Source organism: Argopecten irradians, chromosome 9 (assembly GCF_041381155.1).
Source record: "Argopecten irradians isolate NY chromosome 9, Ai_NY, whole genome shotgun sequence".
NCBI lineage: Eukaryota > Metazoa > Mollusca > Bivalvia > Pectinida > Pectinidae > Argopecten > Argopecten irradians.
The window spans coordinates 30650406-30662794 of record NC_091142.1 but is presented as its reverse complement, the minus strand read 5'-3'; the positions used below and the strand labels follow the sequence as shown (position 1 = coordinate 30662794).

General features: G+C 39.0%; 1 protein-coding gene across 6 annotated transcripts in view; it reads left to right on the top strand.

Annotated features, from left to right (window-relative positions):
- Window positions 1–11304, top strand: part of LOC138332055 (autism susceptibility gene 2 protein-like) — a 228301-nt gene extending 216997 nt beyond the window's left edge. For 3 of the 6 annotated variants that reach the window (XM_069279997.1, XM_069280003.1, XM_069280001.1), the window contains 7 exons: window positions 887–1045; window positions 2994–3095; window positions 4367–4559; window positions 5759–5821; window positions 6091–6186; window positions 8375–8624; window positions 9105–11304. In XM_069279997.1, the coding sequence (XP_069136098.1) occupies window positions 887–1045; window positions 2994–3095; window positions 4367–4559; window positions 5759–5821; window positions 6091–6186; window positions 8375–8624; window positions 9105–10086 (1845 nt within the window). In that variant the 3' untranslated portion in view covers window positions 10087–11304. The remainder of the gene's footprint in view (window positions 1–886; window positions 1046–2993; window positions 3096–4366; window positions 4560–5758; window positions 5822–6090; window positions 6187–8374; window positions 8625–9104) is intronic. The other 3 variants (XM_069279998.1, XM_069280000.1, XM_069279999.1) reach the window with 3 other exon arrangements.
- Window positions 11305–12389: the final 1085 nt, after the last annotated feature.

Genomic DNA, 12389 nt, shown 5'->3' with positions numbered 1-12389 from the left:
TAGGAATCGGTAGTGGGTCCCTGTAAGGTTGTGAGATAGTGTATCACTCTGCTACTCATACTGCCAACTTACACCCAACGAGATGCTATACACACATTTATCACCCGTTTTTATAAGACTCAATTTATCAGTAAATGCCTTCCGCCAGTAAACTCTGATAACAACTCTGATTTCTTTTTGTGGTAGCTGTCTTTAAAATTAGATGCTGCATTAAAGTCAGCGATAAGTTAAAAGATTTTGTTTAATTGACAAACTGCCAGCCTCACATTTGTTCATTTTTATACCTCACAAGCACTCTATACTGTTAAGGTTTTTGACAATGATATCAAAGGCATTTACATGCACTGTGGGGAAGTTTAATCTGTATTCTATCAACCACTTAACTAAAATTTGAAGCATGTTTCACGCTGAGAGAAAATTATTACCTGAGGGATATAGTGAGAAAAAAGGAACATTACAAATTTAAATAATTTGAAAATTTAATCATAAACATTAAGTTTTAAGTCAAGCTATCAAACTTACACGGCCATATACTAGACAAATCTCCATCTTTTGGCTTTTATCTGTCACAAAATTGGCTGTGGGAAGAAATATGGGTAAATATTTGATAGCTCTGTGATGTCAAGGAGTGTAGAGCAGATGAGTTAGTGGATTACAGACACATCACCTTCCCTTCTGACATAAATTCCACCAATGTAAGGTTTTCTCAGGTACTCGGCTTTCTTCCCGTAGGAATCATTCATGCTCTAGTATGTTTTGTTAAAGTTTTCAGTTTGGAAGGAAAAAGGTGGACAGCCATGAGATCTATTTTGTGGTTTTGACTTATCATGTGTCAAGTAATTTATTTGACCATTAGGCTGATATTTGATTTGTTGTTTCGTTGCAGTATGAGAAGGTGCCAAAGTTAGACTCAACATTTTACCGGCCCCAGATCCCTGGGCTGTCGTCTTATCCTGCCGGTATGTCTCCCCTCATACCTCCAGCAGGCCCCGGACCTCTAAACTCCGGACTCAACTCCGGCATTCCAGGAGCATTCCAGCCAAAAGTAAGCTTCTATCTACTACAGAAATTTAGTCTGAATCCATATCAAATTCTTAGTTATATTGCTTTTATGGCTATTAAGCAATGGTACCATAAAGAACTGATTGAAATACATAAATTTTCTATAACATATCATAACTTCAGCTTGGATATTCAGAGGAAATATTGGTGCTGGGGAAGAGTAATGTAAAATTAGTGTTGATAAAACAAACTTATTTCATCTCCTGATCTTGTTGACAGAAAACACGCCATGACATATAAGAGAAAGAATTCTGTCTTCATTACATACAATAGTTCTTTCTTTAGGACCTGTTCCGATTTTAAAAGATGAAACTACTAAAGATTATTCATCTAACATAAAATTTCATCTGCGGAAAAACCTGAGGAATATTACTAAGTTGTTGGGGACATTGATAGTATGGTGACATAAATATGTTCATCCATAAATCTCTAATGTAGTTTTGTTCACTTCAAATGCCTTGTCTCATTTTCAAACATTAAAAGTTTTGTAATAATCTGCCTAACCTGATGTGCTTGATCTTGCTTGTAGCTGCCATTGAATGATGTGTTTCATACTCTCAATCTGTGGTTAACTATATATAGCCTTTAGGTGTTTTTAGGTCACTTCTGGATTATACAATTATTGACACCTTTATAGGTGAATTCCTGGATTTTTTAACCCAAAAGGGGATAATTCAAAAGACAGATCAGTTAAAAAAAATATCTGTGATAGATGATGTTGATAAAACAACTCCTTTTTTATTGATAAAGAAATAAAACATGGTTAAGTTTTGTCCCCAATTTAAATAGGGGGAAAGATGGAAATGTGTCTCAGGCAACAAGGTGTATTTTATGATGTACTACTCTAATGCACAATAATCATGTGGTTTTATCCTTTGTCCTGCAAATCCTCAATCTGACTGTAGAAAATATCCTGTCTAATATGTTGATGTGAGATTTTAAGAGCAAGAAATTAAATTCAAATATGTACAGCCAATCTTCTCTTGATTCAAATTTGTTTCTATCAAATGAAGTCATTGATGATTTATATCCAGCCTGTAGCCTCAATTTTATGCATTTCTTCCTGAAATATGAATTATTGTTCTGGAAATAAATGATCTCATAAATGTCATAATGTAAATTTACTATTTTAGCTATATAAGAGAATAAATTTGTATGGTTACCATAGAAGACAGGTGATTTGTTGATGTACCAGCTGTCATTGAATCGTCCAATCAGAACACAGATGTGCACAAGGCTACCGTGGAAACGTATCTTACTGCAGCACTAATTAGTAGCTGATGAAATGGAAATATAATCCTCAGAATACATTTCCATGTTGATTTTTCTGAAATTAATGCAGATGTTATGTCATAAATTTCCGTCTGTTACAAATGAGATCCAGGTCCTTGGTCCTGCCATGCTAGATTTGCATTAAGAAATACATACATGCATTGGATTGCCACGATATCAGAAAGCATTTTGCGGTCCACTAGTTATGTTAAGGTAGCTCATTGTGATGGTAATTTATTGAAACATGACAATTCATCTTGTCAAACTAAGATTTAAACAAAGCATATATCATAAATCCCACACAATTTCAATTGAGAATATTTAAAAAAAAAAAAAAAAAAAAAAAGGCTTTTCCTCATTGCATTCTTTTTGAAATGCCAAGATATTTGCTATTGCTAGCGAGAAAGTTTGTTTGTTGTTGAATCATCTGTTTGGAAAAGTAATTTTTTTAAGTGTGAAAGCAGTTCCATAATTTCTGCTCTAATATGACTTAACATTAAGAAGCCATTAACAAGAGCAGATATATAGCTCTTTTGTACAAATCATGGTTAAAGAATAACTTGCTTCTGAGTGATAACCTATGTGTGTCTAAGAGTTTGTGTAACTGTGATTTATCTCAAGTATTTGTGTGACTGTGATTTGCAATGTTTGCTTTACAGCGTGTATCATCAAGTCTCCATCCAGCCCAGATGATGCTAGCTTCACTTCGTGACCGAGAAAAGGCTAACCCTACCCCCGGGGCAGCTCTACCCACCCAAAAAGTTAGTGTTGCTTTACCCTGTCCATGTTAGAGCTAAAAAGTGTCCACAAATGGCTCTGACATATTTCTGGGGATATGATACTGTTTTGGTAGTATATAGAATCTATATTTAGTGAGAATCCATTCCACCAATATCTGATCTGAATGAGTGAGACTGTCTGTTACAAAGGTTAACTCTTTGACTCTGTCATTGGTCCATTACGCCTGCTCTATACCACCAATCACTGCCTAGCTTACATCCTGTGTCCCTACTCTATACCACCAATCACTGCCTAGCTTACATCCTGTGTCGTCCTCTGTCTTGCATGAGCACTGCTCGACCATGATCCACTCACAGCTCATATCTTCTCTCTGTATACTCCTGTAGTCTGTATCCAGAGAGCTCTCAGTTTAAATGAGTATCTTTCTGGCAGGGAATTTAGGCTTAATTTCACACTAGTAGTAAGGTTTTTGGTGAAGATATTGCATATATTCCTCATATCAGATTACCTTCTTTGGACAAGCCCATCTTCAGTTCTGTTAGTTTTGTAAATATTCAAATTTCACAAAGTGGTGTTGAGCTGCAGCAACAAGCTTAGGAATCATTGGTCCATTACGCCTGCTCTATACCACCAATCACTGCCTAGCTTACATCCTGTGTCCCTACTCTATACCACCAATCACTGCCTAGCTTACATCCTGTGTCGTCCTCTGTCTTGCATGAGCACTGCTCGACCATGATCCACTCACAGCTCATATCTTCTCTCTGTATACTCCTGTAGTCTGTATCCAGAGAGCTCTCAGTTTAAATGAGTATCTTTCTGGCAGGGAATTTAGGCTTAATTTCACACTAGTAGTAAGGTTTTTGGTGAAGATATTGCATATATTCCTCATATCAGATTACCTTCTTTGGACAAGCCCATCTTCAGTTCTGTTAGTTTTGTAAATATTCAAATTTCACAAAGTGGTGTTGAGCTGCAGCAACAAGCTTAGGAATCATTTAACTACACGGTAGTACAGAGTATGCTACGAGTATAAAACAGTGTTATAGACTCATTGCTTTATCAAACTAAGTCTTATGCAGCTGGCTTATTTGATGGTATTTAGACTAACACAATGTGGAGAATTCTAATACTGTTGATTTTGTTCTGGGTAATATTTACCAATCTATAACTGTGTGACTACAATATCTAACTATTAAATCATTATTTTGGTATTCATTGTGTTGGAAGGCTATGTAAAACTCTACCTTTGTCAGCGTGTTTAAACTTTTTATATGCTTTTTGTTCACAGAAGTCTGGAAAGTGGTGTGCTGTCCATGTACGGATAGCATGGGAGATCTACCAGCACCAACAACGGCAGTCCGACCCTCAAAAAGGCCAGCCGGAGGGTAAGACTGTAGAACCACTGCGACCCCCAAGTCATCTACTGTTAGGGAGCCACAAAGGGCCAGAAATGGGATCTAACCCCAGTTTACTGGCACCAGGTAAGTAACATGTATACCTGTGTGGCTGCCAGATATAGTATACCTGTGTGGCTGTCAGATATAGTATACCTGTGTGGCTGTCAGATATAGTATACCTGTGTGGCTGTCAGATATAGTATACCTGTGTGGCTGTCAGATATAGTATACCTGTGTGGCTGTCAGATATAGTATACCTGTGTGGCTGTCAGATATAGTATACCTGTGTGGCTGTCAGATATAGTATACTTGTGTGGCTGTCAGATATAGTATACCTGTGTGGCTGTCAGATATAGTATACCTGTGTGGCTGTCAGATATAGTATACCTGTGTGGCTGTCAGATATAGTATACCTGTGTGGCTGTCAGATATAGTATACCTGTGTGGCTGTCAGATATAGTATACCTGTGTGGCTGTCAGATATAGTATTACCTGTGTGGCTGTCAGATATAGTATACCTGTGTGGCTGTCAGATATAGTATACCTGTGTGGCTGTCAGATATAGTATACCTGTGTGGCTGTCAGATATAGTATACCTGTGTGGCTGTCAGATATAGTATACCTGTGTGGCTGTCAGATATAATATACCTGTGTGGTTGTCGGATACTTTTAACCTTCACCAGACACATACATCATGCACCGTGATGGATTGTGCCCCACAGAGAAATATAAAGGACAGCTTAACATATTATTAATGTTATTGGCTTGTAATAGATCAGTTAAAATTCCAACAGTTTATTGACGACAATTACCTTTGCATATTTTTACATTTCTTATGTTAGTTTTTGGCATGAGTTATCTGCCCTTTGTAAGTTAGAATTTAATATTTACCAATTATGGATCTTTACTGAGGTTCATAGACATCTTCGTTGCTTTATTCTACCAGGGCAGTATAACCATACAGACCGAATCAAAGGTCCTTAATTCTTCTGGATATAATAATTATTTGAAAATGATTTAATAGAGAATAGCTCAACTACATCTTCCTTAAGAACTCAATGTTGGGGTATTGTGATGTCACAATTGCAATATCGACTCGGAAGTTAAGTCACAATAGTAATATTGACTCAGGTGTCTCTAAAAATGGGAACACTGATCATGTGACAGTGTATTAGCCAATGATAATTGTGGAAAAACAGAACATACTTGATATTAATGTGTATAGCTCATTGGTCTTTACAAGAGTTATCTGCTCTTAGTAAATCTGACTTTGTATTTTCCAGGTGGCCCTAGAAGTCTACTAGAGAGTGGTGGACATCCCGGTCTGGTAGGCCAGAATGCAATAAGTAAGTGTAAAGATAAAGGACTGAGTTTGATACTAACTTCCCACATTGTATTATTTGTTTGTATATACACAATCCTATGTGTATGAAACATACAAAATTCTTCATCTATGAAAGAATCACAGTGAATTAATTACATGTAATTTACAGTAAGAGAAATGAAGAAGCTGTTTGTATGAATTATATTCTGTATGAAAATCACCAAAGTAACAATGCATTATGATGATCAACTAATACAGCATGCTTGTAGCCCTATGTTGTTGTTTTGTCAGACATGCCGCCGTTCCCTCGGCCCGCGGCCTACTCCGCTCTACCCGGCGGCTTTAGTGGGTTTGGTGGTCTGGGTAAGAAGCCTCTGTCGCCCTTTCGTAAGTCACCAAGACAAGTAGTGAACCTCTGTCTTTTCTCATTACTCTTTTATCTTAGTGATGTCACAGGCAAACCCCATCTCCTATCTGTACTACAGATATAAAAATCCTAACATGTTACTATTATCTCTATGGTTTCTGGGTCTAATAATTACATTTCAAATTAAAATTAATTCAAATGTTGAGCTAAATTAAGAAAGGATATTTTTTTTAGCTTTATGGTATGTTCTGAAATATTTGCTCTGTGATAGTGCAGAGACTTTTGCCTGTGATATCTGTGTAGAGTTACATATAGTGTGTATGTGAATGATTTCTCTCTCTCTCTCTGTATCACTCTGTAGTCTCCCTTTGTACGTCAAATACTCTGTGTATTTGTATAAAAATTCATCCTTTATGCATGGAATATTAACAGAATCATAATAATTATAATCAGCAAAGATTTTTTAGTATGAGTGAATGATTTGTTTACTAAAATATAGCTAATATCGTGGAATTTCAATTTAAGAGAGAAGTTAAATACAGTATTGTGAAAATTCTGATTTTTTATTAGCTCACCTGGCCCGAAGGGCCGGTGAGCTTATGTCATGGCGCGGCGTCCGTCGTCCGTCGTCCGTCGTCCGTCGTCCGTCCGTCCGTCCGTCCGTCAACATTTCCTTTAAATTGCTACTAGTCATAGAGTTCTGGATGGATTGTAACCAAATTTGGCCACAAACATCCTTGGGGGAAGGGGAACAGAACTTGTATAAATTTTGGCTCTGACCCCACGGGGGCAGGAGGGGCGGGGCCCAATAGGGGAAATAGAGGTAAATTCTATAAATCGCTACTTGTCCTAGAGTTCTACATGGATTGTAACCAAATTTGGCCAGAAACATCCTTGGGGGAAGGGGACCAGAAGTTGTATAAATTTTGGCTCTGACCCCAAGGGGGCAGGAGGGGTGGGGCCCAATAGGGGAAATAAAGGTAAATCCTGTAAATCGCTACTTGTCCTAGAGTTCTGCATGGATTGTAACCAAATTTGGCCAGGCACATCCTTGGGGGAAGGGGAACAGAACTTGTATAAATTTTGGCTCTGACCACAAGGGGGCAGGAGGGGCGGGGCCCAATAGGGAAATAGAGGTAAATCCTATAAATCGCCACTTGTCCTAGAGTTCTGCATGGATTGTAACCAAATTTGGCCAGGCACTTCCTTGGGGGAAGGGGAACAGAACTTGTATAAATTTTGGCTCTGACCCCAAGGGGGCAGGAGGGGCAGGGCCCAATAGGGGAAATAGAGGTAAATCCTATAAATCGCCACTTGTCCTAGAGTTCTGCATGGATTGTAACCAAATTTGGCCACAAACATCCTTGGGGGAAGGGGAACAGAACTTGTATAAATTTTGGCTCTGATCCCCCAGGGCAGGAGGGGCGGGGCCCAATAGGGGAAATAGAGGTAAATCCTATAAATCGCTACTTGTCCTAGAGTTCTGCATGGATTGTAACCAAATTTGGCCAGAAACATCCTTGGGGGAATTAAGGGGAACAGAACTTGTATAAATTTTGGCTCTGACCCCAAGGGGGCAGGAGGGGCGGGGCCCAATAGGGGAAATAGAGGTAAATGTCCTAGAGTTCTGCATGGATTGTAACCAAATTTGGCCAGAAACATCCTTAGGGGAAGGGGACCAGAACTTGTATAAATTTTGGCTCTGACCCCCGGGGGCAGGAGGGGCGGGGCCCGATAAGGGAAATAGAGGTAAATCCTATAAATCGCTACTTGTCCTAGAGTTCTGCATGGATTGTAACCAAATTTGGCCAGAAACATCCTTGGGGGAAGGGGAACAGAACTTGTATAAATTTTGGCTCTGACCCCCCAGGGGCAGGAGGGGCGGGGCCCAATAGGGGAAATAGAGGTAAATCCTATAAATCGCTACTTGTCCTAGAGTTCTGCATGGATTGTACCACCCAAATTTGGCCAGAAACATCCTTGGGGTTAACAGAATTCGTATAAATTTTGGCTTTGACCCCCTGGAGCAGAAAAAGTGGGGCCCAATAGGGGAATTAGTGGTTGATATTCAAATTCCTTCAGAAAATAAACAATGAACTTGTATTCAGAACATTACTTGGCATTACCAACCAGGTGAGCGATACAGGCCCTCTGGGCCTCTTGTTCTTCTAACAAACATCATCTGATTGTGAGGCCTTTATTTTGTAGGAGCTCCTTTTAGCGGTGCGCGAGATGTGACGGCTGTTCCAGGTATTACCCCACCTCCCCATGATTGGGGGAATCGACTCCACCGCACACCTCCATCCTTCCCTACTCCCTGGCCAAAACAGATGGAGGATAGAGAGAAAGAGGAACGGGATCGGGAAAAGGAGCGTGATATAGAGAGAGAACGGGAAAAAGAGCGAGAGAAGCGTGATTACATTGGAATGGAGAGACGACGGGAGGATGACAGGGACAGGTATGAACAAGGAGAGACAACTCCTACATATAGGTGGAGAGTAAACATCACTTTTCTCAAAGTTAACATGAAAATGGAACAGTTTACAGGATTGTCAGATAACCTGCTAATGATTGGCAGAATCTTTGGTACTTCATTATTTGGATTTACCTTATCTGAATATAAAAGTCATTTTACTGACAGGGCTTTTATAAGGTACTGCACATTTGTGATAACGACCATGTCACTTATGTAGAGTTGTGTAGATACAGAATGTCAGTTGATAAATATGGATTTCTGATCAAACTGTATTTAAAGGAATTAAACTGTCATATGAGTCTGAAGTATTGATTGAAAGTTTTTTGAAATGAACGGAATAGATTAAATCTTATCAGAGATTTGTTCAGAAGAATCCCATTCTTATCAGCTTACAATATAATGTCACACATACTATTAAAGAAAAGCTATAAAACATGATATCCAATTTGTTTGTGATTTCAGGGAGAGGCGCAGCAATGACAGAGATAGACTGCCGATTAACTGTCTACCTGACAGAAGCCGTGAAAGGGATAAAATGTTCCCAACAGAACCTGTACGACCTGCAAGGTCAAGGTCACGGTCGAGGTCACCGCTCCAAAATGGAAGAGTGGGCTCTGCTAAATCGGACAGTAGTTTTGAACGTAGATACGAAGAGCGAAGTGGTTTAAAAATTAAGGAGGAAAGAAGGGATGAGGATATACTTCATGGAGAGAGAGACAAAATAAGGAATGATTATATGTTAGGACCTTCGATGCCAAACCACAGTAATCCACTGGCAATGTTTGATCGCAGTCGTTTATTTATGGGTGCCTCGCCATTCCTGGCAGCTGACCGTGTACCCTCACATCCTGCGTTGTGGCAGTACGAAAAAAATGCTTTGGAGTTTAGCCATCATCGTTTACAGCTGCAACAGGATATGGAACGCGAGCGGGAAAGACTTATACACCGCATCCCCCCACCGCACGCGTCTTCTCTAGAGATGGAACAGGAACGCCTGCGTAAGGAGGAACTACTTTTCCAGGATGAACGATTCCGTAGGGACTACCTCACCAGTATGCCGATGTATGAACGGGAACGGCTTGCAGCATACGAACAGCAGTCACGCTTGGCTGGTTTACGGACAGCCGAATTAGGAGCACCATCTCATTTTAATAGGACTCTGAGCCCAATGGTTAACCATGCCGGCGCCCGGACTACTTTAAGCCCAATGGTCAATCATATAGGGGCCAGAACAATGAGTCCTATGTTAAATCATGTGGGTGTGAAGGGCAGTTCTCCAGCATGCCCCCCACCTCCTCTCATCCCCTCCTCTAGTGCTGCTTCTCATAGTCACTCCAACTCACCCGCTGTGGCCAAGTCCAAGGGTCACCATGGCGACCCAGGCCACGGGGATAAACGGGACACATACTCTAATTCCACAGACCCTGAATCCCACAGTAGATAGTGGGGCTCGGCAGACATAAGCGTTCTTGTGATTACATTAGGCAGCTCAGCTACAGGGCCTTTTGGCAAGTGATTCTAGGAATCGGATCTCCTTCAGAAACGTCAGTGAAACCTTCGTCTGGTCAAAAAATACAGTGTTACAGTGCTATAATATCCCAGGTTATCCTGGACCAGGATATTGTACTATGTTTGGAAATTGAATCAGAATTCACCTTGAAAAGAGTCACTCATTCTGTGTGATTAGAATGTGATGAAATTTTATAAAATTGTCCATGGATTACAATGAAGATTTCAGTTATTCAATTTTCAAAAATATAAAAATGAAACATTCCTTCACTTTAAAGTGAATTTACAAGAGTGTAATTGGATAGCTTGTTCAGTATATGTATGTAATGGTGTGTAGTTGTCACCACCAGGTAGAGGTTTTGTGACACACAATGGTCTGAGGTAAGTTTTAATACAACTGGGAATATCAGGATAGGCGTTTGTAATAAATGAGGTATTTAATGAATTTGTAACCTTGAGAAAGACTTAAATCCTGTGTTATTGAATCCATCAATGAAATTAGGCATTTCCTATCCCTAGTTGGAATTTCTGATGTCCAAAGTGTAGGTTAATGGACCCCAAGGAGCCAGGTTGGGATGTCAGAAGTGAGGACCGGGGGTAAAGAATGGGGCAATGTCATGATCACCATTAGATCAAATCCAAGGACTGGTCTTTCTGGTGCGAATGTGAGGCTCCCCATAAAAGTGTCCTGCTAGTAAGGTGGAATTGAATTTTGTTTTCACACTTGAGGAATAGCTTTTGTTGATAGCAGGGCCGATTTTTCACAACCAAAGATTCCAACTACCGAAGGGTCTTAACATTACCGAAGGGTCTTAACACTATCATCAGAATTGTTCACATTTAGAGGGAGGGGGACATGTAGTCCCAGTCACACTATAGATGCATATATACCACAGGCCTTTGTCACTTTCAAACTTGCATATCTATATAACCTGACATGATTAATCCAAAAAGTGTTCTTTTTCCAAACGTGTTTTCCAGGCTATGTCTAGGCCTCCAAGGTTAATGGATGTGTTTGAAGATTCGTGTTAAATGACTACAGCATGAATGTTATGTTTGTTAGGTTGTTAAGAGGATGTGTGATTTATTTACAGATGTTAAAATGTTGTTTGAATGTGTTTATAAGTGCTGTAAGTTGCGATGCATCATGAAAATGTGTGTTGCGATGCATCATGAAAATGTGTAAATTTCTCAGGTTTTCTCTGCTCTATTTAAAAACTGAACTAGAGGTGGTTTTTTTGTTTGTTTTTTTCATTTCCACTTCCAATCAATTATCTTCTATATCTTACTTAGATACTGTGGCCTTGTAGGACTGTTTAGATATATCTAAACCAGTCATGGACAGTTCTGTTAAGTCATTTCTTTAACTGACGATATGTCTCCTGATTTGCATATCAAAATTGGAACATGCCATCAAAATTTGGAAAATATCTATTAAAATGTTTTATTATTGCCGAAAATAGGTTCCTTGATAATATAAGGCTACACATGTACATTTCTGCCTGTCAAAGAATGTAAGATATATTTCTCATAGATGATTATTTGTCAATTTCAGTGTAAAACACAAATTAGGATGCGGCTCAGAGTTCAATGTGTCGTAATCTGATAAATTACCAAAAGGAAAAGTTCAACAACGAGTGGCTGTTGTTGACGGGTGTTAATTATCCAGATCCACATTTAGGATTTTTTTTAATTGACTTGTCAAGATAGATTCAAAAGAATAAAAGCTTTTCTTTGATCTTCTGTTTATAGCCTGTTAGTGTAAAGAAAAGAAATGGATTATTGTATCAAAATTAAGTGCTTCATTTATTTAATAAGAATTCCTTATGAGTGGCAGCTATTGAACATTTCCCTTATCATAGAGTTGTCTGCTCTTGTGAAAGCAGGGAATCCACTGTTACTTCGTAAATGTTTGTAAGAAAATTTTAAACTCCAACATAATTTCTTAGTTATTTGCCCTTTGGAGCAAGTATTGATGAGTCTGGTCTTTAATTTGAGAGAATTTCTCATAAATGTGTAACGTTAGTCTCAGAAACATTTAAAATCATACTTAATTACTTGTAAACAAGGGCAGATAACCAGGTTTTAATTGAATCAAAGCGATTGTTAATTTTCTGATATTATACGTCATTAAATGTGATTCCGATCAGTGATACTACTATTGTAAGTGATTGGAATGATGGGACTAAACGTTATAATGTTAAACTACTTATCAAAGTTTGCATGTGGATAAGAATG